The sequence below is a fragment of the Triticum aestivum genome, chromosome 3B, assembly GCF_018294505.1.
Source record: "Triticum aestivum cultivar Chinese Spring chromosome 3B, IWGSC CS RefSeq v2.1, whole genome shotgun sequence".
NCBI lineage: Eukaryota > Viridiplantae > Streptophyta > Magnoliopsida > Poales > Poaceae > Triticum > Triticum aestivum.
In genome coordinates, this window is record NC_057801.1 from 793,608,247 (window position 1) to 793,632,699 (window position 24,453).

General features: G+C 49.9%; 4 protein-coding genes across 4 annotated transcripts; 2 read left to right on the forward strand and 2 right to left on the reverse strand.

The window, feature by feature from the left end:
• The first annotated feature begins 2,204 nt into the window (after positions 1-2,204).
• LOC123066613 (F-box protein SKIP19) lies at positions 2,205-3,434 on the forward strand. The gene is made up of 2 exons (XM_044489663.1): positions 2,205-2,853; positions 2,953-3,434. Exons 1-2 carry the CDS (start codon positions 2,453-2,455, stop codon positions 2,999-3,001), a joined length of 450 nt encoding a protein of 149 aa, XP_044345598.1. The 5' UTR covers positions 2,205-2,452; the 3' UTR covers positions 3,002-3,434.
• Positions 3,435-6,693: 3,259 nt separating this feature from the next.
• On the forward strand, positions 6,694-9,418 carry LOC606347 (pyrroline-5-carboxylate reductase). Its single transcript, XM_044496027.1, has 7 exons — positions 6,694-7,013; positions 7,149-7,197; positions 7,376-7,467; positions 8,010-8,082; positions 8,569-8,689; positions 8,790-8,895; positions 9,118-9,418. Exons 1-7 carry the CDS (start codon positions 6,780-6,782, stop codon positions 9,304-9,306), a joined length of 864 nt encoding a protein of 287 aa, XP_044351962.1. The 5' UTR covers positions 6,694-6,779; the 3' UTR covers positions 9,307-9,418.
• A 95-nt stretch (positions 9,419-9,513) lies between these two features.
• LOC123072476 (protein GDAP2 homolog) lies at positions 9,514-12,393 on the reverse strand. Its single transcript, XM_044496028.1, has 3 exons — positions 12,067-12,393; positions 10,873-11,137; positions 9,514-9,952 (listed from the first exon to the last, which is right to left on the reverse strand). Exons 1-3 carry the CDS (start codon positions 12,314-12,316, stop codon positions 9,703-9,705), a joined length of 765 nt encoding a protein of 254 aa, XP_044351963.1. The 5' UTR covers positions 12,317-12,393; the 3' UTR covers positions 9,514-9,702.
• A 1,286-nt stretch (positions 12,394-13,679) lies between these two features.
• LOC123072477 (probable calcium-binding protein CML10) lies at positions 13,680-14,808 on the reverse strand. The gene has a single exon (XM_044496029.1). The coding sequence runs from the start codon at positions 14,678-14,680 to the stop codon at positions 14,108-14,110; it is 573 nt and encodes a 190-aa protein (XP_044351964.1). The 5' UTR covers positions 14,681-14,808; the 3' UTR covers positions 13,680-14,107.
• Between the last annotated feature and the right edge of the window lie 9,645 nt (positions 14,809-24,453).

Consider the following 24,453-nt stretch of genomic DNA (forward strand, 5'->3'; position numbering starts at 1 on the left):
AAAAAATAAAAAACTCAGCCTCTGAAATGCTGACGCGTGGAAGCCTTTTGGTCCCGGTTGGTGGCACCAACCGGGACAAAAGGCCCCCTTGCCTGGGCAACCGGCAGCAGCCACGTGGATCCCCATCTGTCCCGGTTCCTGGGCGAACCGGGACTAAAGGGACAGTGCTTTAGTAACGACCCTTTAGTCCCGGTCCGGTAACCGGGACAAATGGCCCTCACGAACCGGGACGAATGGGGGTTTTTCTACGAGTGATAGTCATACATGTGCTGTCGGGGATGTGTTCCATCACAATAATCACTTTTTGATCATAGAAGTGTCCACTTTCATAATGAGCTATCGGGTATGCATTGCAGATCTGGTACCCGTTAACAACACCAAGCAATGACGATTTCCATGTGTTGGACTCTCATACACCAAGGAGCCATGTGGCAGCTCTACCTTGTGACAAGTGTCGCATATCCAACGTCATATATGCCTATAAAACATTGTTATGTGGCACGACCCAATAGTGGCCCATCTAATTAAAAAGTGTGGCCCAGTAATAGGCCCACAATATTTAGGCAAAAGTTAGTGGGCAGGCTCACTAGAGGTCTGCTTGCAGATAGCCCAATTACAACCTCGGTCCATATGACCCATAAGGACCAGCACCAATTTGGCTCGTCACGGGCCTGTTGGACATTAGGCATCATTGCAGCCCATGTAGCTTCGACCTGTTAACAGTATGTTGTGTCTTTGGGCCCAATTACGGTCCGGTGTGTCTTCCGGCCCGTTAAAGGCCCGTGGTACACTTGGACTCATTTGCGGCTCGATGTTTCGTTCGTCCTGTTTAACGGCTCTGGTGTGCCCTTCGGCCTGTTAGCGGCCCGTTGTAGATTTGGCCCATTTCCAGCCTGTTAACGACACATGGTACACTTGGGCCCCTCTGTGATCTGACCTGACTTTCAGCCTATTGAAAACATGCGGTAAATTTCAGCCCGTTTATGATGTGAGTTCTCTTTAGGCCTGTTAATGGTCCATGATATAACTAGGACAATTCAGGCCAGCAGTATTTTTTGGCCTGTTAACGGCTCGTTGTCTCATTAGCACAATAACGTCCCAGTCTGTTTTTAGCTTGTTAAGAGCATGTGGTATCTTCTGGACCATTTAGGGGCTGTTTTCTATCGGTCTATTAACTGGAGAGGATCTTTCCATTTTCTTTTTGTTTTCTTTGTTTTGTAATAAAAATAAATATTTTTTAAACTACAAGACCCATTTTGTCTTCTATTAGGAGCGACAAAAAATACTAGTGATTATATATCACTGATCTATCCTCTATTAAGAGCAGGCAAAACTACTAGTGATTATATATTCCAGAGCTTGAGAGGATGCACACCCGCAGCGGCCGGAACTAGCCAATGGCCCTGAAGGCTGCTAGTGATTATATATCACGCCTTGTATATAAGAACAGATGGAAGCGTTCATATATGAAATCATTTTTGAAATTTTTCGAAACATTTGTAATAATAATTTACGAAATTCCAAAAATATCTTTTTGAAAAATATGACATGGTAATATTTTGCCAAATACATTATTTACATTTTACAAAACTATACGAACATTGTCTATACATTTTCAAAATTTTGTTCAGGTTTTAATATTTGCTCCCTTTTTTTATGAAAATCTTTATGAAATAAAATAGTGTGGTTCGGTTCAGGACTAGGAGACGTCCCTGATATTTGTTAGAATGACTTATGTCCTGATCGACAAAATAAAATCTTCCTTTCGCCCGCAATTTTTTTATGTTTCAAATAGTGTTCACTTTCCCAAAAATGATTGTTTTTTCAAAAACAAATGTCCATCTTTATATAAAAAAGCATTCAGAATTTTCAGAAGTGTACGCACTTTTGACAAATCGGATAATTCAAAAATAGTTTGGCCAGCACTGTTTCAATATTTGTTTGGCCTTAAAAATATTCAAATCTCGATGCTGCAGTGTGTGGTTAAATAGTTCGGGCCTCTTTTTATAGCTGTAATAGCCAATGTTTCTATTGGCTGGCGGGTGGAGTTTAGCGTATGTTGGGGCGGCCCATTCACGACCGCAGTCAACAATCCAGGATTTGACCTGCCACGTTACAAGCCCTGTTTGGGATCGCTCTAAAGGTTTAAAATAGGCTGGGATTAGAGAGTTCGATGTGCTGATTTCTGGGACTATAAGATTTCGTCTACAAGTTTAAGATTTGTTTGGACTTTTTCCTTAGTCGAACAATTTCCGGTTTTGGGGGAGAGACCTGCGGACGAGGGATTGCGTCCAGATTTTATCTTTTTTTTTTTCCTCCGGAGAGACTTGCCGATGTACGATGACCGGTGGCTATAGAGACTTTTGATCTATTGGATCCATTGCCATCTCTAATCATCTCCTCGCCGATTTCGCTCACCTATACGTACACGCGATATCTCAAAGAAATCATCATGGTCATGGAGACTAGGAAGAGGAAAGCCGACCAGGCCTTGGCCTGTCGCGGCTCACGTCCCCGCCACGGCAAGAAGGAGCGTCCCGCTTCTCGGCCAGCAGATTGGAGGGACTGGGCGGCGCTGCCCGGCACCGCCCTGCGTGCGATCCTAGAGCGGCTTCAAACCGACGTCCTCCGCGGGACGGGGCCGGTGCTGGCGTGCGCGTCGTGGCGGCGGGCGGCCGTCGAGGACCCGCTTCTGTGGCGGCGCATCGACCTCGCCTCCGACGAGGACGGGGACGAGGACGCTGCGGCGGGGTGGCGGGCGATGGCGCGCGCCGCCGTGGACCGCAGCGCCGGCCGGTGCGAGTCCTTCCGCGGCCGCGTCAACGGCGACTTCCTCGTCTACCTCGCCGACAAGTACGTACGCCACCGTAATCCCGATCAAACTTCCAATTAGCAATAGATCGATCTACCAACACGCGATCTAACCGAGGAGCGTGCATGATCTCCGCGCAGCGCGCCGTTGCTGAGGAGCCTCCACGTGACGACTGACGAGCATGCTTGACATGCGCGGCCGCAAACTTGGCGCGACGGCGATGGGGAAGCTGACCCTTCTGGAGCAGCTCGTGGTGGCGGGAGGCTACTTCGACCACGCTATGCTGTGCGCGGTCCTCGACCACTGCCCGCGTCTCCGGCTGCTCGACGCCGGCGGCTGCTACACCTTGGAAGCAACGGGAAAAAGGCTCGTGGCCAGGTGCGAGAGCAGGATCCGGGACCTCCGGCTGCCGCGCTGGTCGACCGGTGGCGGATGCTCCTGCTGCAGAGAAATGGCTCAAGAGTACGCAGACGAACATGATGAATGATCTCATCTGTTGCAGCAGACTATACCCGGCTTTAAGTTTTAGTTTTGCTTCAGGCTCCATGGACTATGCAAGCTAGCTAGTTGATTACTGTAGTTTACATGCTCTTTGTGTTTTATATACATGTTATGTTAGTCATTCTTATATTTCTTTACGGAGGGAGTATGAAGGATAAGAAAAAGACATTCTACATTCGGGCATCACAAGGTGAACTCCGGCGAGAAAGCCAAGCCGTGTTGGAAAACCTGCCTCCCCCGCTCCTTGTTTTGGTCGTGATCGTGGATGTGGTGGTTTTCTGTTGGAGCATCCGCTCTGGTCCTGGTTGGCTTCATCCACATCTCCGGATGTGGGTGGATTTGTTGTGGTCAAGTGGTGGTTTGTCGCTTGGTCAAGAGTGCTGTGGAACCCAACTATATCTAACAGATGATGAAAAACTATGCACGCATGGAAGAAGTCAAGAGTGCAGTTTGTGAAAATGAATTATGACACGGCCTTCTCTCAACAGGATGGAAAGAGGCATGGGTTTTGTGGCCCGCCTGATCCCAGGTCAAAACTAGTGCTTGTGTCAAAGTCTTTGAGGCGGTCAGAGAACTAGGTTTTCATCGAGTTGCAATTTTTTAGATAAAAGACATCATAGTGTTGGCCGAAACTAGGCAACACAGCGCATGAGAGTCTTGCTGGGGATATCAACTCTACATGAATAGCTCACACAAAAGTGAAGACTAGCTACAAATAAAAGAAGCTAATAATCTAGCTATCTTGGTGCGGTGGTGCGGTGTGTGTGTGGGAAGAGGGGTGCTATTACGACGCGTAGATCTCTTATAAGAGCCCCACGAGAGACTACATTGCCCTGTGATTCAGTTTTCCCAGAGTTTTGAAGATAATGTTAGCGTGGTGCTTAGGAAGTTTAATTATATAGTAAGCTTTTTCATAACATTCCTTAAGGGCCAATAAGCAGCCACAAAATAAATAAATAAATAAATAAGTGATGCAGACGGACAAGCTAACACATGATTGATAATAGCAAAGAGATATAATAAGTTTCTAGGGTTGCAAGTGCACTCAAACATCTCACGAAAAATCTGACAAGATGGATTTAGCTAGGGCACATCCGGAAAAAATAAACGTGGCTACCATTCTCGAGCTATCCGCACAAGACACATCGCCTGTTTGATGGCTCGTGTTAGTTAACAATCTCATAGTTGGATGGCAACCTGCCCTTGGTGATATGCAAATGTAAATCGTTCACTTCAGAGAGAGCCGACATTACCGAATCTCCTTATGGCCTTGTTCGGTTAATCATCTCTCCAAGAGGATAGGAGGGACTTGGGGTGGGATTTTAACTTGTAGGGGATTTAATACTCTTCAATCCCCCCACCCCCCAGCCGAACAAGCCCTAAAGTGGGCAATAGACATACTTTAGGATAGTACGTTGTGTAGGGAGTTTGGCAGAGTAAGTATCGAAAGGCTCAAGAGACCAAGTGGTGGAATCTAGAAGGTTGATGAGGTTGAGTTTCATTGGGACATATCTTCTTGGTGGTGCATGTGGTCTTCGACCGTGTTACTCTTGTTGAGGGTTTCTTTGTGATGTAGCAGTGTGAGGGTTGGTGGTTGTTATGTGTTGGGTATGTTTGTAGGGTTGATCACGTGTTTACGGAGTTGCATGCTCCGTGAGTAGTCCACATGTGGTTGGTTTGTATCAGTTTTCGCCCGGTTTTCCGTTGATTAACTGGGCAATTCTTTTCTACTTAATTAATCGATGAGGCAAATCTTTTGCCTCTATTTTGAAAAAATAAAAATAAAAAGACCGATGGAAGTTGAGGTGCCATCCATGGGAAGAGAACACAGATGAGACCAAAGTCGCAGGGTCAACGCAAATGTCAAACATCAGCAGGAAGCGATCCTTGAGAGTGGTTTCACCTAGCCACCAATTTGTCCACAAAAGCAGCTACGCCACCCTTTGCCAATGGACTGGTTTGGCCCCATGCTGAAGTAGCTAGTGTTTGATAAGATGTGAGCTGCATTAGAATTGAGAGTTTCCCTAGCCCGAGGAAGAGAAAATGTCGGGAGCACCCTGATACTTAGCCAACATGATTGGTTTTTGTAAGCTATTTTGATCCGAACACAATTTCCAAATCCATCTAGGCATGATAATATATTCATTAGTTCAAGTTGAGCACCCCTAGAGCCCCACAATCTTTTAGGCGACAAATTTATGGCCATTTAACGAGGCGATAACGCCTCTATTTATCGAATTCCCTATGGTACCATGAGGAAGGAAAGACAATGCCATCATGCAAGGAGGAAGATTTGAGAGGCAGACATTACCGGTGACAAGTTTCCTATGTGTAGAAAGAAAATTTCCTCCTTGCCAAGGGTTGACAGGTTTTCCAATTTTCGTTACGAGAGGTTCGAGTTTGCCTTCCAAATCTTTTAGTCGGTGATGGGAAGGCCAAGGTACGCACCGGAGGCCAAGGATGACCGGGTTTATAATTGAATCTGAATTCATTCAATATGGTGAATGGCCTTTTTTTGGGCGGGAATGAACTCTCATTTGGCTGCCATCTAGTCAGCTCAGCTTCAGCTAGCCCCGTCACGAAAGCATGTGTGTGTCCATATGAATAGTGATGTAGGTACAGCCGGTAAGGGGGGTTAAGGAACATGCGAGAGTCGTTAATGAAACAAGCATCCAACCTTAGATTTCTAAGTTGTATTTCCACCATCATCACACACAGCTTTCATGCTTTTTCATAGTGGACCTCAATTAACTAAACCAGGGCAAAGATTGTCGTGGAGATTGGCAAGACCGGTCCCATTCTTGGCGACGAAATGGTTGAGATCCTTCGAACATCACTCATTTATGATCAGGTTGGAGAAAGGTAGGCACGACGATCCGCAATAAATCAAGAAGAAATCGGGGGTCATAAGAGAAGCTCAGAGGGTGAGATTCTAGACGGTTAATGGAATTCCGGAAAAGGGTATATAATGGAACTGCAATGCCAACCGAAAAGAGTTGCGTCAAAATATAAAACGTTTTTCCAGTTCAAATTGAGGGAGGTAGTACAAAACAATGTTTACGGGTGCTTGCGCCGTTGGATCGTGTTTGTTTGTTTAGGGTCTGCTCTCCATGGGACTTTTTTTTTTTGTTGTTGTTGCGTGGAGCCGTCGAGCGTATCCAACCAGTCCAATCCAAACAAACAAAAGAACAAACTTAGCACAGATATTTTCGGTCGCAAACATGATGATGAAGGTGGTTTAAAAAAAAAACATGATGATGGAGGAGCATCCATCCAAACGGCAGCAGCAGAAAGCGCCACCCGCCGCCTCGTGTCGCCCCGCGCCTGACCGAGCCGAGCCGAGCCGAGCGTCCAAACCCACAGATCCATTCCAAGCGCCAGACCCGTGTGCCAGCCGCCAACAACTCCCTCCCCGACTCCAAACAGTATCCGCTCTCCAGCCGCCGCGCCCCTCTCCTACTCCCCAATGGCGGCCGCGCCTCCCCAGCCCGCCGCGCCCGCCCCCGGCCCCGCGAACGGCGGCGACGCGTTCCGCCTGGGCTTCGTCGGCGCGGGGAACCTGGCCGAGAGCATCGCGCGCGGCGTCGCGGCGTCGGGCGTCCTCCCGGCCTCCGCCGTCCGCACCGCTCCCCACCGCCGCCCCGAGCGCGGCGCCGCCTTCGCCTCCCTCGGCGCCACCATCCTCGCCTCCAACGCCCAGGTCCCAATCTGATTCACCTCGCCTCACGCCCTCTACTCTAAGCAGCCAACGATCTCTGTCTGTCTGTCACGTGTTCAATCTTGACAGACACTCCGAGTCTCACGTGATGTTTTCTTTTTTTACTTCTCGTCTCAGGTTGTGGACGGCAGCGATGTGATCGTCATCTCCGTCAAGCCCCAGATTGGTAAGTGTGCTCAGTATTATTTTCAGCCCCCCGAAGGCAATCAATCAAACACTGATGGGTCTCGCAAACGCTTGTTCTAGACATAGTAATTGCATAGTCACTGAAAGCAATCGCTGAAGCCTCAGATTCAACGATTCGGGCTTTTGTTTTGCACGCTTATGAGATTATGAAATTGCAGTGAAGCAGGTTCTGGTTGAGCTCAAGCCCTTGCTGTCTGAAGAAAAGCTTCTGGTCTCCATCGCTGCTGGCATCAAAATGAAAGATTTGCAGGTCAGTCAGTCAGTCTGCATTCAGGGTTTACTAGGCTTGCTTAACCGGTGATTCAGGGTATTCACTGTATGATATAATATCTATGCATATTCCAATAGAGAAGAAGCCGACTGATGCCATGTTTCTTTTTTATGGGTTGAGCTGGACATGAAACATCTCGCTTCATGCGAGCTCCTTTTTTCTTTTCTTTCTTTAGATTTATTTGCAGTATTAAATCCTGATCTTGATTTTGCGGCCTTTGCTGATCCTGGCAAAACCAATATTAGAATATTTTTTTAAGTAAAACTTACCAAGCTGATCCTCCATTTATATAGTTTGCGGAGCTATCAATAGATTTGTAAAGTTCACCTTACCATGTACTCCATTTGGCAAAATAAAAGCAGCTACCAGAACTAGACGTTTGTAAAATTACCCTCCATATAAGTACCAAAGTTGAGCCATGCACTATTTTGCCTACCTAAGAATAAGACTGCCACTTGAGTTACTCAACATAGTATGACTATTTTTGTTTTATGCTTTTTTTTTTGCTCTTTTAATCTCAGGATTGGTCTGGTCAGCGCAGAATTATTAGAGTAATGCCAAACACCCCCTCTGCTGTCGGACAAGCAGCATCAGGTAAACATATGCAGATCTGTCTTCTGTAAACTTACTTTTTGTCTTGTAATCTATTAACTACACTACACACATAATGTTGATAATATTGTGAACCTATCAGTTGACCAGAATTGTGTGGTGATCTCCCTTTAGTGATACCTTAAGAAAAAAGTGAACTCTAATTTCTTTTCTATTTCTAGTGTCTCTAATGAAATAACAAGGTTTTCCTAATTGAAATGTCGAGGATTTTATTTTTAAAATCTTCAAAAGTCGGTCTGCTTTATTGATTCATTATTATCTACATATGTAAATTTGAATTTGAAACGTGCAACACATTATCTACTTTTGCTTTTCCCAGTAAAATGACTACCATTCTGTGATGTTATGAATCTCTATTATTGGTAGAAATTTTGTTGCCTGGTGGAATTACTAAATGAAGGCAGTATCACTAGAAACATGCCATTTTTCACACATATGTTTCTTGCTGATGTTGTTTCATGTACTTAGTGATGTGTCTGGGAGAGACAGCTACTGAGAAGGATGAAAACCGTGTCAAAAGCTTATTTAGTGCCATTGGAAAAGTTTGGACAGCTGAAGAAAAATATTTTGATGCGGTTACTGGCTTGAGGTATGTGACATATTCTATATGAAACTTTAAGGAAGCAATGTCAAGAGTAGGCCGGGATTGGCTCAAGAATTAACATGCATTTCCATCTATTTGAATACAGTGGTAGTGGTCCGGCCTACATTTTCTTGGCAATAGAGGCCATGGCTGATGGTGGAGTTGCTGCTGGGCTTCCTCGGGATCTTGCTCTTGGTCTTGCAGCTCAGACAGTACGTATCCATTCCATATTCTGTTATTTTACGTAGTCCATTGGGCATTATCTTGCATAGTTATTAAGCTGGAATGTGTATAGTTCCTTTGCGCATTATGATTAATTGCATTCTACCATATCAACAATTATTCTGATCTCAAGTTTGCAGTATCCTGTTTGTCATTTGTTGACCTTCTACATTTTCTCATTACCTCTTTTTGTCATATGATCTGCTGTTTAGGTGCTAGGTGCTGCAACCATGGTTAGCGAGACGGGTAAACATCCAGGGCAGCTGAAGGATCAGGTCACTTCCCCTGCAGGAACTACCATAGCTGGTGTTCATGAGCTCGAGAAGGGTTCGTTTCGCGGCACACTGATAAATGCCGTTGTTGCTGCCACAACAAGATGCCGAGAGCTCTCGAAAAATTAGACCTCTTATAATTCTATTAGCCAGTATTAGGTTTGCTACAATTCTGCAATAAAATGGTGTAGACATGATTTATGAGATCTTTAAATCTCAGACTCAAAACAAGTTCTCAACATATTTTGCTGGTCTATCGAGTGATGTGTGATGTTACAAAAATTTGGCATGAATTAACCTGTGCTTGCATACATGGTACCTAGTGCTCATCCAACATTCAAGACAACCTCAAATCACATCATTTAGCGTATGTTCAATCAGTCATCCATTTGATATTGTCTCTACAAATATGTCATACACACCCACAATTTCATGAACAAAGTTTCCACAACAATCTGGTATGTGTCGCCATTTGTTATAATATATACACACAGAGAACTTAAAAGCCTTGAATAGCACAAAATATCACATGTAATTGCGTGAATGCCAACGATCTTCAGGAGACCATTTGTCTTCATACCTACCAAGTGAGTATCCTGCAGCAGGTATATCAGCAAGATGCAGAGGATCAGGTTCTATACCATAGTCTGTCAATGGTCGGTGCTCAAGGATCTTGTCATGTTCAGTTACAAAATCTGGAATCTCAACCTCGCCCTTTTTTATGTCCCCCCATAGATACTCCAGCCTACTAACATACTTGATTTTCCAATACAACCTGCAATGGACAACCATAAAAGTGAGTTAGTATATACTGAAAGGTGGGTGCAGTTTGGCTGCACTAGGAGTGAACAGTCTTTTAGTTCTGAGTAAACAAAGGGCGTGTTTGGTTCCGAATAAGTCACCAACTTATAAGTTGAAAAGTGAAAAAAGTGACTTATTTTGCCAAACAGACCCGACTTATAAGTCACCCCAACTTATAAGTCATAAGTTGCCCCCAACTTAAAACTTATAAGTCACCCCTTTTTGCGTGGATCCCACCATTTGCATGATGTTGATTGGTGTGGGAAGGTGTGTCAGGTGACTTATAAGTCAGGTGACAACCAAACAGGCGTGACTTATAAGTCACTGGTTTTAAGTCACTTGACTTATAAGTCAAGTGACTTATTGGAACCAAACAGGCCCAAACTCAAATGACATGAGTTCAACATAATTGGTACCCCCTCCGTCCAGAAATACTTGTCTTAGAAATGGATGCATCTAGACGTATTTTAGTTCTAGATACATCTATTTTTATCCATTTCTCCGACAAGTATTTCCGGACGGAGGGAGTATTATAAAGTAGCAGTATTGTATGTCCATCAATATCTAGTCAAGTAGACAAGACTGAACCGTAACATATCAACAAATGAATGAGTTGATGGTCTCTGCAATTTGACTGTCACAAGTATACATTACTTTTTATGATTCATGAACGGCACAACACAACCCTGGAAGCCCATTTGGCAAAATTATTCACAAACCAGAGAAGGTAAACAAAAACCATAATGCTTGTATACAATTATTTACTAGTTTCCTTATGTTGTTGGAAGCAAGCTCCTTATGAACTGGTATGCAAGTTTCCTGGCTATCATTATAAAACAACCCAACATGTTTGAGCATTTTTAATGATCAAGAACTGTATGAGAGAAAACTGACCCTCCGCTTAAGAAGAGCCTGCCTAGTGTGGCCATGGCGAGCCAGGAATAAAGCCCGGGATGCAGGAAGTAGAATATTTGCAGCCTTTCCTTGTACTCGGCTGGAAGTTCTTCATAAATCCCCCTCAAGATTGTCATTCCAGGATTGTTATCATCTGATTGTACAGTGGTGTGCACGTACAGGATGCAGAATGGACCCTCTGGCAACTCGGTGCGGAGCTTGTGAAACACATACCTCTTGAGACGTCCACCATCTATAACAGGAGCTGGAATACCAAAACAAAATGCCATGTGATGCGAGTGTTACAGGGAGTGATAGGAACTAGTATCGCACTAGCAGCAAAGCTTGTAGCATCGGAGCATCAAGTGTGTGGTACTAGAAGTGAGCTGATTTTGAGAAATAATGCTAACTGTCATGCTGAATCGGTTATCCAAGAATGTTTTTATGTGGTGCTAACGATTTAATAACTATCTGTGTAGCTCCAGAATGTTTGAGTTTATGTTCCTACCTATTGTCTGGATATATGAAGAGAGATGTACGGCCTAATGAGGCTACTATGAAATATTTACTCATGGGTGGGGCAAGCTCTTCTATTCTGGTTCATTGTTTCTCTTGGCTATATGGTTCATCTGGGGGGGGGATCAAGCTTCAAGAAATTGTGAAAGTTAGGCCAATATGACATGGAAAGGAATCATCCACTACCAGCAAAGAAGTAGCATACAAAATGTTATGCTAGTTTCCTTATAAAATGGAATGCTGCCAACTGATTATGAGAAATAAGTAGTAGTCCCTCCGTAAAGAAATATAAGAGCGTTTAGATCACTAAAGTAATGATCAAAATGCTCTTATATTTCTTTACAGAGGGAGTACTAATTTGCAGTATTGAATCTGTTATCAAACCTGAAACTAGACCAACAGGGGATGGTAGTACCACTAGCAAAGAAGCCACAGACAAAGCAGATTACTATCCACATCCAGATGAACAATCATGAAAGGTGCATCTCCAACATCCAGAATTTTCCAATTTCCACAACTACCAACAATACTAGTAGAATTAGCTAATCGCTGAGGCATAGATACGCTGAAATCCGAAGTATATGAAGAAAGAATCCGTCGACTGACTCGCACTGGCAATCCCCAACTAGCACCCGATAAATCCCAGGATGAGAAGAGGACGGGAGGGGTTGGGCGCACCGGGGAAGAACTTGCCAACGACCCGGACGACGGGCCGGCCGGATCTGTCCGCGCCCTGCACGCGGACCACCTGGAGCTCCTCGAGGTCGGAGAAGTCGTCGCCGAGGTCGGGGGCGCAGTCGTGCCACTCCTCGCGGTCGGCGGGAGAGGCGAGGAGCGCCGCGCCGGCGTCCACCGCGAAGTCGGACCCTATCACCATCACGGAGAAGTCGCTCCCGCCGCCGCTGCCGGAGCCCGATGCGAGCGCCATGGCCGCCCCTCTTCTTCGTCTTCTTTTTTTTTTTTTTAGACAATGGCCGCCCCTCCTGCTCCAGGTATGTGGTACACACGACTAGCCCACAGTAATTTATTGGCCGCTCTAGGCCCATGTAATACCTTTTTTGCGCAAAGGCCCATGTAATACATCGCTGTGCTTTGGGCTCTTCTCTGTCATTTTCTACGAAACGACACATAAATACCCAGGCTTACCATTTTCTAAGAACGGAAAAGAAGACTATTCAGGCGATTTTTTTGGAGAATACGCCTAGGCGTACCATATTATTATAGAAGGCAGAAAACTTGCAAAGAAACTACACCTTACTTGGAACAAGTGTAGCAGGAACTCCACACTCCACAGCGACAATTACAAACACAACGCAAAAATAACCTGTCCTAAACCAATCATCTAGCCGTGTCAGAACAAACGTCGGACTCCTCAAAGCGCAACAACTCCAACCGAAATTTCCTTGCAGACATGCTACCCACCTTTGGATGCTGAAGAGGAGATGGCGAGTGGATAGCGGAACTCGGTCGGTCCCGAGAAAGCCGTCATCTTGGATTCGCCGGCGGCTGCGTACATAGCGTACACGAAGATCAACTCGAACATCGGCAACTACCGGAGAACCGCAAACAGAACCCAAGCCAAGTCTCCACCTATGATGCACTCAATAGAGTAACGACGCCACACCGCCGCCTGGTCCTGGAACGGACCAAGGCTTTCGCTCGGAGACCACAACCCGATCAAGAAGCGGGTTTTCCGTGCAAAAAAAACAACTTTTCGAAAAACAATTTGGCCAAAAATTGGGGGGAAGTCCGAGAAGGCGAAAAAACATCTAACAGCCGAAAACGCCTGCAATAAAATAAAATTCAAAGAAAGCGCCCAAAGCGTGACACATGGCAGTGGCTGAGCGTGTGCCAAGTGGCGCACTCCTAGCCCACACCAAGTGTAGCTCCCGAAGGTTAATTATTTGCTCCTCGAGAGATACGTAGGGTGTGATCCTTTATTTAGGGGAATTCTAGGCACTATTTTCTTTGTTTACTATGTTTTTAACAATTGTTATTGGCTTTCTTTTTATATTAATGGTTAATTATTTATTTATGTTCTTTGTTTTTTCTTCATAAGGTTTTTGGGTTTTTATATGGCATGTCTACTTTTTCAATACACGTTATATTTTTTTATTAATACATAACATTTTCTTGATACTCATTGCACAATTTTGAAATACATGCTTTTAAACATTTTTTCAAATACATGCTAACTTTTTTCAAAGATACACCGAATATTTTATAAAACGAATATTTGACATGATTTTCTAAACTACAAGTACATTTATTGACATTGTATGAAAAAAATCAACAAACATTTTATTTTTTCAAAATTTCACAACCAACTTTTGAATTGTACTGTACATTTTATTTTTCTAAACTAAACGGACATTTGTTGAACGGTATCCCCCCTCCATCCACATTAATCTTCTTCAGGTAGCCCGGAGGCGGAGGTACCACCCTGGCCAATGGGTTCTGCTTTGGGATAACAACTGGTGGCCAAACCGTAGCTATTCTCAGCTTGGTTACTCGGCAGTCGGCACCACCAAGAAAAGAAAGAAACCAAAGAATCTACTAACGCACGCACGCACGCTCTAATGGCCGCCCTTTAATCCTTGAATTATGTACACTTAATTCGCACTTAATCCGCACCGCACCGCACCGCACCGCACGCGAGAGGAAGGAGGGAGGGAGGAAGACGTGGACGAATCGCTGAATCGAGAAGAGGATGGAGGGATCAGGCCATCTTGGCGGCCAAGCCGGAGGCCATCATGACCTTGAACTCGTCGAAGGAGATGAGCCCGTCGCCGTTCTTGTCCACGCCCTCGATCATGCGCCGGCACTGCTGCACTGTCGCCTTCTCGCCAAGGCCGTGGAGCACGCGAGCCAGCTCCGCGGCCGAGATGTCGCCGCTGCCGTCCGCGTCGAACACCTTGAAGGCCAGCCGCAGGTCCTCCTCGTCGTCGCCGGCCGCCGTGGCGTTCAGCGCCGCGAACTCCTCCAGGCTGATGAAGCCGTCGCCGTCCGCGTCGGCCTCCGCCATCATGCGGGTCAGCTCGTCCTCCGTGGCCGCGTGGCCCAGGCTCTCGAACAGGGCCGCCAGCTCCGGCCGCGAGATCCGGCCGTCGCCGTTGGCGTCGAACTTGCGGAACACCCGCTCCATCTCCTCCTCCGCCGACCGCGCCGGGGACCCCGCGCCAGACGCCGGCCGGGTGCCCTCTTCCTCCTGGGGAGTAGGCGGCGGCGACGCGGAGCGCGACTTGGAGGAGGAGCGGCGGCGGAACAGGGCCGGCATCTTGATCTTGCCCATCGTCGTCGCCGTCGTCTGCTCGGCGGCGCTGGCAACGGAGAAGAAACTCTCGGCTCGGATTGGCTTGGCTCTGGGTCGCTCGATTCGGTCAATGGCGTGCTCTGCGGTGGCTGCAGGTTCGTTCCGGTGCGAGACGTCGGGTATTTATAGATGGATGGAGGAGGCAGCCACCATTGGAGAGATTCGGAGCCGAGGAAGGAGCGGAGGAAGGTGTGTGAGTCCGGCTAGCTGTGCGTGCGTGGGCCGCGCTGTAGGCTGCGTGTGGTCTCTGACTGTGGGCCCGTGGTGGATAGTGAGAGGGGAGGCCCGGTCCCTCGCGCGTCGATTGCATCGCGGATTGCCGGATTACGCCAACGGCCGTGGGAGACCCTGTCCACGGCTCATCCCCTTGTTGTGTTGCGGAATTCTTTTCGGATGCATAGGGCCAAGGTACTAGGTCTCTTTCGCCGCGCCGGCGAGTCACTCCCCTCTACAACTTTAACTCCGGCGAAAGTTTCAAAAAGAGAAAAACTTGACTCCGGCGAATGTTGGTCCTCGTATCCACCTTGGTCCATGGCCGACTGTTTGTCACGCTTCATTTTGTGGCTCGGCTAGAGCATCTAAAATCGGGCATCTCAAATCCTTCTCAAGCGTTCAGGCGGGCCGCCTGATCATTGACCCGTCGCATTTTTTTTTTAATTTAGACGGACGCCTCAAACGCCCGGGCTGACGGGGACCCGTCATATCCAGCCCAAATATGAGACGGATATGGAGGGTGCCCGGACACGCCCGCCACGTCGGACTAACGAAAGGGATCCCAGTCGGAAACACCCTGAAACCTGGCGGTCCGAAACTCGTCTCCTCGCTCGGACCGGTGGCGCTGCGTGCTACAACTCCGGCAGGCCACGTAGTGTCTAGCTTGGCTATTTAAGTCGAACGGCGGCACCGAAATCTTATCATCCATCCACATTTCCTCCTCCTGTACGCCGCCGCCGCCACTTTCCACTTCACCCATCCGCCTAGTAGCCATGCCCCCACGCCGTCGGGTGAGGAGCGAGGCATTTCTGACGCCGAAGCGATGACTCGAGCTCCTTGAGCAGATCGGGGCTAGGCGCGAAGACCGGATCACCGCGGGGCTACCTTTGGATGCAGTGGATCCAGAAGAGGAGGTAGAGGAGGACTTTGAAGAGGAGGAGGATGCGGGGGACGCTGGTGACGGGGATCTGCAGGCCATCCTCGATTCCCTCCTGTCGAAGTCGGCTGCGGAGGCCAGACGCCGTCGCCGGCAGGAGATGGAGGCGCAACAGGCCACGGAGGAGGCGGAAATGCTCGCCTACATGGATGAGGTCGAGCAGGAGTAGGATGAGCCGGAGCCCTCCTACCCACCCGTCCAGCCCGGCACCCTCGTCGTGGACTTCTCCGACGACGAAGAGTAGCTAGGGTAGTGCATAGGATTTCTTTTGCATGCTTTGTATGAATCTAGGGGATGAAATATGAGAGAGGCAGATGCAAATTGGCTAATTTGAGGTCCGCGTGCGTTTAAGGGGCCGGATTTACAAAGTCCGACTGTAGATGCTCTTCGGGATGCCAATAGTTTGCCACGCTTTCATTCGTGATAACCGACAAACTTGACAAAAAAAATTGGTCACCACAAGTGCAGTAACATTTGAGAAAAAAGTTTAGAGCATCTCTAACCGATCACCTATCCGGTGTTAGAGGGATAAATTTCGTTTTCTTCCTCTAACCGACCTAACCCAACCCTTCTATCCATTAGAGGAGGAAAATTTCATCCTTGAGAGCCGCCTCCGCAAGGAGGCATGGCCGATGCTCCAGTGTTACTGTGGCTTCTGGTCCTCCTCGTCGGAGGAGCCGGACACCGTAATTGCCGAGGGTCCCGGAGAGTAAGGGCGGTGGCGCCAAGATCCACCTGATGATGAACTACCGCCGCCATCGGCTCCACTTGCCGGCGCGGAGAACCAAGACGTCAACTTTGCTGTTGGAGTTGGGGGGGGGGGGTCGGAGAGGAGGAGGACAGAAGGAAGTGTGGATGTGCATCGCCGACGCACAACTTAAATAGTCGTGGGCAGACCGTGAGAACGGCCGGTCAACCCGCTTCATCGCGGCGCAGCGACGGGAGTTGGTTTTTCGGGACGTGGCATCCGCATTGCGACAACACCCCGAAAGGTCGTGCCCGTCGGCACCGCCTTTACGTCTTGTCGCGTTGCTCGACATCAATGTCGGCCGATGCATGCTCTGGGTCGGTATGAATGCGGGTTTTGCGTTGGATGAAAAGCGCAGGAGAGATGGGTGGGTGTTTCTGGTGGGCCAGGGCGGCCATACGCGGACGTGGCAGACGTCCCGCCCTCCTCCCTCTAACTTTGTCTCGGGAGGGGACAGTCCAAACTATTTGGCGGACGGATACAGACCCGTGTAGGATGGCAAAACATGTTCGGACTGCACGATCCAAACATATACGGGCGGTTTAAGAGTCGACGTTGGAGATGCCCTTACGTACCACCAACCTAGCTTATGGACATTTGTTGAACTACTTAGCATTCAGTTCAACGCGGCGTTGGCTCTCTCACCTGCCAACCCAACTCCCATCTAGGGTTTCCTTGCCTCTCGCCGGCGCCGCCGGTCCGCTTTATCTTCTATGGTCCTCGGATCATGGAGGCACGGTGGATCCCGGCCCTTGCCGGCGGGAGGGCTCCGTTTTTAGATGCTTTTCTGAGTTTGGTTAGGGTTTGTGCCATGCTCAAGAAGATGAGGCGGTGGCGGCTTCTTGAAGATGGAATAAGGTCCTCCCCGCCTAGCCCCGTCCCGGTGATGTTTCAAGCATCGTCGGAAGGCGTGTGGAGGTTTGTCTCCGGCGGATCTCATGGGATCCGGTCGGCGTTTGTCTTCGGTGGATCCGACTGGATCCGGTCTTCGCTCGTCTACGTCTGTGTGTCTGCAGGTTGGATCCTTTCGGTCTATGCTTCTCTTCATCGGCGGCGGTTGCTGTTCTGGTGCGCTGGTCCCATGGGGCCTTAGCACGACGACTTCCCGACTGTCTACTACAACAATGTTTGCCCGGCTCCGACGAGGGAGGGACGATGACGGCGGCGCGCCTTCGGCTCGCTTCAGAGATTGTAGTCATCGCTAGGTGGTCTACAGACATGGATGTAATTTTTACTTCTAGTGTTTTTTGTACTACCTTGACAGTTGATGAATAGATCGAAAGTTTTCGCGCAAAAAAAAAGTTTACTCCATCATAAAACCGAAATTTCCTGCTCTTCCCTCTCCATAGTGGTTGGTGGAACAAGTCGAAAAATTAGAGTACCAGTGGATTCGCATGTGACATCTAGCTCAAATTCTGTTTTTTGAATGGTTGTAGTGTTTTTTTAACCCGCAAAAAAAGTAGTGTTTTTTTCTTGCAGTGGGTAGTACTTGTGTCCAACCGCGAAATCACCCAAAGGGCGTGAGTTGGAAATGGAGTCACGTGCAAGATGTACTTTGTACTCCCCTAACAAGATACGAGGGCACGCCTAACATGAAAAAGGCAGTACCCGAAAATCATGCCATGCGCATGACTGGATCGACGACGGCATCATTCACGCGCAAATGGTCATGTGGGCATGGGTACATGGCAAGAAAAGCATTTCTTGCGGTGGTGGTGCACGTTTAATTCCCCCATAAGTCCATATACCTTTCGTGCTGTACCCTGCCTGCTTTGTTAGGTTGCCTTGGTTACCCTTGGAAAGGTACTAGTAGCATGAACGTATATGGCACGAAATGTTCGGCACGAAGAGAGAGCGCTCGTGTAGAATTGCTCTTTCGGGCCGCAACGATTTTGTGGGCTCGTCACGACGTGCTTTGCACTTGGGTCACGTGCATGCATTCTGCACCGTAGACTCGTGAGAGCTACCTATAGCTCAACTGTGTGCCCAACTTTCTATTAACGGCATCATCAATGGCAATCCGTAAATTTTATTCCGCATCCGTTCATGGACATGGGTACAATCCGCATACATAGATGCAGGAGACCGCTATCCAACACTGTCTGTATATATTTTAACATGCATTTGAACTGACCGGATGAAATTCATGCAATCATCAAAGGTCGGATAGAAAATAGCACAAATCATCCATACATAGCAGGCAAATTAAGTCTGATACAACAATGTCTCAAATTCGACTAAATTAACCGGATGTCCAACAAGTTTTTCATCACCGGATCATGCCCTCCCGCACATACTCCCCTTCAACTTCATCAAACAGTGTGTACGTAAATGGCGCCCCTCTGTCATGTCTACATCCCGGCAGCGCGTGCGGACTACATAAATGTGTAGACAAACATTGAGTGGGTGAATCAATCAACAAATTGAGCAAGAGAAAGCAAAACTTACGATCTCGTTCTCTGCCTCGTGCAATGGTCACCTTGCTTCCAGCTGACAAATCACATGATAAAACTTGGTGAAGAAGGTCTGGATAAGATACCGGCGATATGATAACGACCTCACATTACGTTGTTGACTGAGGTGCATGTCGTAGGGCGCAATGTGCTTCCGTGCGTGAAACGATTCATGCACTTGTTGCCAGAAGGCCACCCCTCAGCTCCTGCCTACGGAATCCGCGGATACGACCAACCACGCATCGTACAACAACTCATCCTCCTTGGTCGAGTAGCTCGTCATCCTTCGTACTTTAAAACATGACATAGCGTTCGAAAATAAGCTCAATACCATTTGATCGAACACCTGCCGAGTGTGGTGTCCATCATGGAGGTCGTTGACAAGGGGGCGGAGTGTACTTGGGTACAAACGGCTCCAGGGTGGACAACACTGTCATAGAGGCGAGTGTGTGCGTCGGTGCTGGTTGTGGACGTCCGGCAATGCCTCAGTGGCGGCTGGAGGTGTACAACAGCGGATGCAAAGCAAGGGAAAGAAAGGGCAGAGTGAAAGGAAATGGGACTGGGAGGAGGGATTGGGTGGGTCAGGGGTGTCGAACCGATACATGCCCACGTTAGATGGCTTCCGCGGTCTGGACATATGCGGGCAATTTGAAGTTCGGCGTTGGAGATGCCCTTGGTCTACCAGTACGATTCTACTTATTCTCCCCCCGCCCCACAAAAAATATCATGAACAAAGCATTTGATTAAATACGTTCTCGGTTTCCAAATTACTTGTCGTGGTTCTAGTTGATTTAAAGTATGTTGCATCTTGTAATGGAGGTAGTATTGGCGTGCTTGACATTTGTTTTGCAAATGCATTATTGTGGACCTTACTGCGTATTTAGGCTTACTTTTTTTTTCTTTTCTTATATAAACAACAAATACCATTTGAAATGATTTTTTCATCCCAAAGTCGGCTGGCCATGCTGTGTCTGCTGTCACTGAAAAGAGAGGGACAGCCTGCGATGCATTGCCCCGAAAAGCGAAGTCCAGCTAAATCTCGTCTGTGCAAGCATTTGTTCTAAGCAATCCCCTGCACCAGCACCGATACATACCCGATAAGCAGACTAGAAAAGGACAGGCGGCGTTTGTTAACCACTGATGGAATGATTGGCGTTGACATGGGCTTGGAACGATCGGCCATGTGATAGATAGTTTGACTTTCGAGAGAATGAATTGCTTAGCAGATAAATAAGGGAAAGCCAACTTTAGCTAGTCCAGCATATCCATTGACGATGCATGGAGTAGGATGCCGGCGAGAGCACGCACGCACCCGGCGTTCGACTGGAGACGCACCGCGCCGTCCGCAGTATAGCCAGCTAGCTTGGGTAACGTAACGGCGACGCGCTGGCGCTGGGGAGTGGGGAGCCGAAGCTGGAAACCGTTACGGGCCTGGGCCCCACCTCCCCTGCGCTCCGTGATCTGGGGAAGGAAGCAGAGCCGTTGGAGTAAAGAAAGAACAAGGAAAGGAAAGTAGGAGGAAACCGCGTCGCCGTGATGGAAAGGCGCGTGCCTGCCTGCGTAGCTCGCTTGCGTTGGCATCTTCGGTGTCACGGGGCCCGCCCGCGATTCACTTGGCTTCCCTTTCATGTCCGTGCGCGCGCACCCGTGTGCGGCTCTGCATGCCCCGCTCCATCGCTGTCGCTCGCTCGCGCGCCTCCGGGGCCCCGCCGTCGACTGGCAGAGGCGCTGCGGGTGGGCCGCCGTGCATGGCACACCACACGCTGCGTTACACATGGCGTCGTTGATGATCATGGGTCCGTCTTGTGTCGGTAGGGTAAGGCCAACTCCACGGCACGACCCTATCCTGTCCGCCCCATTTGTTTGGGGTAAAAGGGACAAATGAGACGGCCCAGCGCGACGGTTCGGACCCATCTTTCGTTTTGTGTCCGGGCCGACTCATTTCAAGCGCAAACTTGCGCCGGTTTTGGGTCGCGGCGGACACCAAACGGACGCGTGCCTCGTCCGCGTCGGGGCCGCGTGGCAGGCGGCCACCTACCTCCCACCCGCCCACATCAATGCACACGGGCGACCCCACCTGTCATCCGCACGTTGAAGGATCGCCGTCCTTCTTTAAGTGGAAACGGTGGACCGGTCGTCGTCCACACTGCCCCACGCCACCCGCGGCCTCCTCGAAACCCGACAGCCCCAGGCCCAAACCCTAGCCAAGAACTCGCCAGCCGGCCGCCCGCAACCATGGGGCTCTGGAACTACGCCCGCAAAGGCAAGCACGACCGCGAGGTTGGCTCCTCGTCGGGGCGTCGCCGCGGCTCGGTGAAGAAGGAGGAGTCGGCCTCGCCATCGCCACCACACAGGGCCCCCTCGCCGCCCGCGTTCTCCGTCGCCCCCGCGTCCGCCGGCGAGCGCGACCGGCACTACATCCGCGCGTCGGTGTGCCGCCGTTATTGGGAGACGAGGACACCGATCCCCTGGAGCGATGCCCACCTCCCCAACAACTGGCACCTGTCGGCCGACCGCGTGCTGATCCCGTCGGTCCCGGTGACCGGCCGTGCGCGCGGCCAGGAGATCGAGCGCCGCCGCCGCCTCCTTCCGGACGACCTCTACTACGACCCCAGGTACGCCCCCGACTCGCCATTGTGGGACACTTGGTTCCGCGATGAGCACGACACGCGACGGGCGTCCTTCTTCGCCGGCATGTCGACGGGACCATGGTGGCCACACCCAGAGCGCCGAGCGGCTGCTCCCCAGGAGCGCGGGCGTAGGCTGGTGCGCGACCTCACGCCCACGCCTTCGCCGTCGCCATCTCCATAGCCACCACCACCTCCTCGCATGACGGCGGAGGAGGAGGCCTGTCTCGTGCAGCGTGTCACAGAGGACTCAATGAACACGCACGACGAGCGGCAATGGGACGGCTTGGAGGAGGCCATGGCACTCTCTGTCACCGGCGACGTGGCCTTCCCGGAGCTGCAGATGGCGGCCTTGATGGAGGAGAGGTGGGAGGATGCGATGGAGGAGGAGCCGTTGGCTGCGTTCCAGCAGCCGATGGGCCAGGGGTGGGCCTGGTCCTGCACTGCTCCAGAGATGGCCGCCGGCGTGGGCGTGAACTGGCGCGCCACTCCGCCGCGGTCACCGGAGCGGGAGGCGTCGCCACGGGAGGAGGTGGTGCAGGCACGTCCCGTCGTCCATCCCGCCCCCTTCTACCACGCACCGCCGGCCCACCTGTGGCGCCGCCGGACTACGTCGACCTCGTCAGCGACGACAACGACACCGACGGCCACTGAATACGGCCACGGCGACGGCATCAACGGGCACGGGCAGGAGCGCGTCGGCCGCGACCGTTTTTTTATGTTTAATTATTAATGTGACGAAACTGGGCCGTTTTGTGGCCATGGACCCCCCCTAACTAAGTTTTATCTTTATTAAACTGCGTTTATTTACCTTTTTAGTCATTTTATTTCTGTTTTCTTTTTTTATTGCTTTTCTGAAACGGACGTGATTTGGGGTGCGGCCGCGCGGTGGGCGCACGCACGACCCAACGAACATAGCCGAACACGGGCGAACCCATCGGCGCCCCAAAGGGATAAAATCCGGCCAATCCGGACGTCCGTTTGGGGTCGTGCGGTGGAGTTGGCCTAATGTGGGAGCGAGTAGAGCGAGCCCTCGCTGTCTGTCCCAGTCGGCATCTGCGCGCACTGCCCCGGTCCCTCCCTTGCTAGAGGACCTTTAGGGTGCACCTCAATCAATGGGAGGAAGGAGCCCGCCTCTTTAACATGCACTTTCCTATGCCAGCTGGGGCAAGTATAGGGCAACTTCAATGTCTGGACAATGCTGTCTTGCTCGTTACGCCATCCAACTTAATGCACCAAATGTTCGCAACATGGCCCGGACGTCTAAACTCCCCACAAACCGGCTTTGCTGCCGTCGGGACAACCGCTATGTAGGCATTTGACACCCAACACCCGTCGTGCTGACGTGCCCGACCTCCCTCTAAACCCTAAATGCTCTAATTGTTGGGGATTGTTGCAGAAATTAAAAATTTTCTACGCACCATCAAGATCAATCTATGGAGTAACTAGCAACGAGAGAGAGAGGGGAGTGCATCTTCGTACCCTTGAAGATCGCGAGTCGGAAGCGTTGCAAGAATGCGGTTGGAGGAGTCGTACACGTAGCGATTCAGATCGCGTCCGAATCCGATCTTAGCACCGAACAATGGTGCCTCCGCGTTCAACACACGTGCAGCCCGATGATGTCTCCCACGTCTTGATCCAGCAAAGGAGGAGGGAGAGGTTGAGAAAGAGGGCTCCAACAGCAGCATGACAGCGTGGTGGTAATGGAGTGGCAGTTCTCCGGCAGGGCTTCGCCAAGCTCTTGCGGAGGAGGAGAGGTGTTGGGGAGGGGAGGGGCTGCGCCTTAGATGTGGTGTTGCAGCCCTCCCCTCACCCCTCTATTTATAGGGAGAAGGGGGAAGGGCCCGGCCCCCTCTAGATGAGATCTAGAGGGGGGGGGGGCAAGGGGAGGGGGCTTGCCCCCCAAGCAAGGGGGGCGCCCCCTTTAGGGCCCCCCCAACCCTAGGCGCATGGGCCCTAAGGGGGGGGGTGGTGCCCAACCCTCTTAGGGGCTGGTTCCCTTCCCTCTACAGCCCATGAGGCCCTCCGGGACTGGTGGCCCCTCCCGATGGACCCCCGGAACCCCTCCGGTGGCCCCGGTACAATACCGGTATGCCCCCGAATATTTCTGGTGACCGTATGACAACTTCTCATATATAAATCTTCATCTCCGGACCATTCCGGAACTCCTTGTGACATCCGGGATCTCATCCGGAACTCCGAACAACATTCGGTAATCACATACAAAACTTCCTTATAACCCTAGTGTCATCGAACCTTAAGTATGTAGACCCTACGGGTTCGGGAATCATGCAGACATGACCGAGACAGCTCTCCGGCCAATAACCAACAGCGGGATCTGGATACCCATGTTGGCTCCCACATGTTCCACGATGATCTCATCGGATGAACCACAATGTCTAGGATTCAAGCAATCCCGTATACAATTCCCTTTGTCAATCGGTACGTTACTTGCCCGAGATTCGATCGTCGGTATCCTAATACCTCGTTCAATCTCGTTACCGGCAAGTCACTTTACTCGTTCCATAATGCATGATCCTGTGACCAACCACTTGGTCACATTGAGCTCATTATGATGATGCATTACCGAGTGGGCCCAAAGATACCTCTCTGTCATACGGAGTGACAAATCCCAGTCTCGATTCGTGCCAACCCAACAGACACTTTCGGAGATACCTGTAGAGCACCTTTATAGTCACTCAGTTACGTTGTGACGTTTGGTACACCCAAAGCACTCCTACGGTATCCGGGAGTTACACAATCTCATGGTCTAA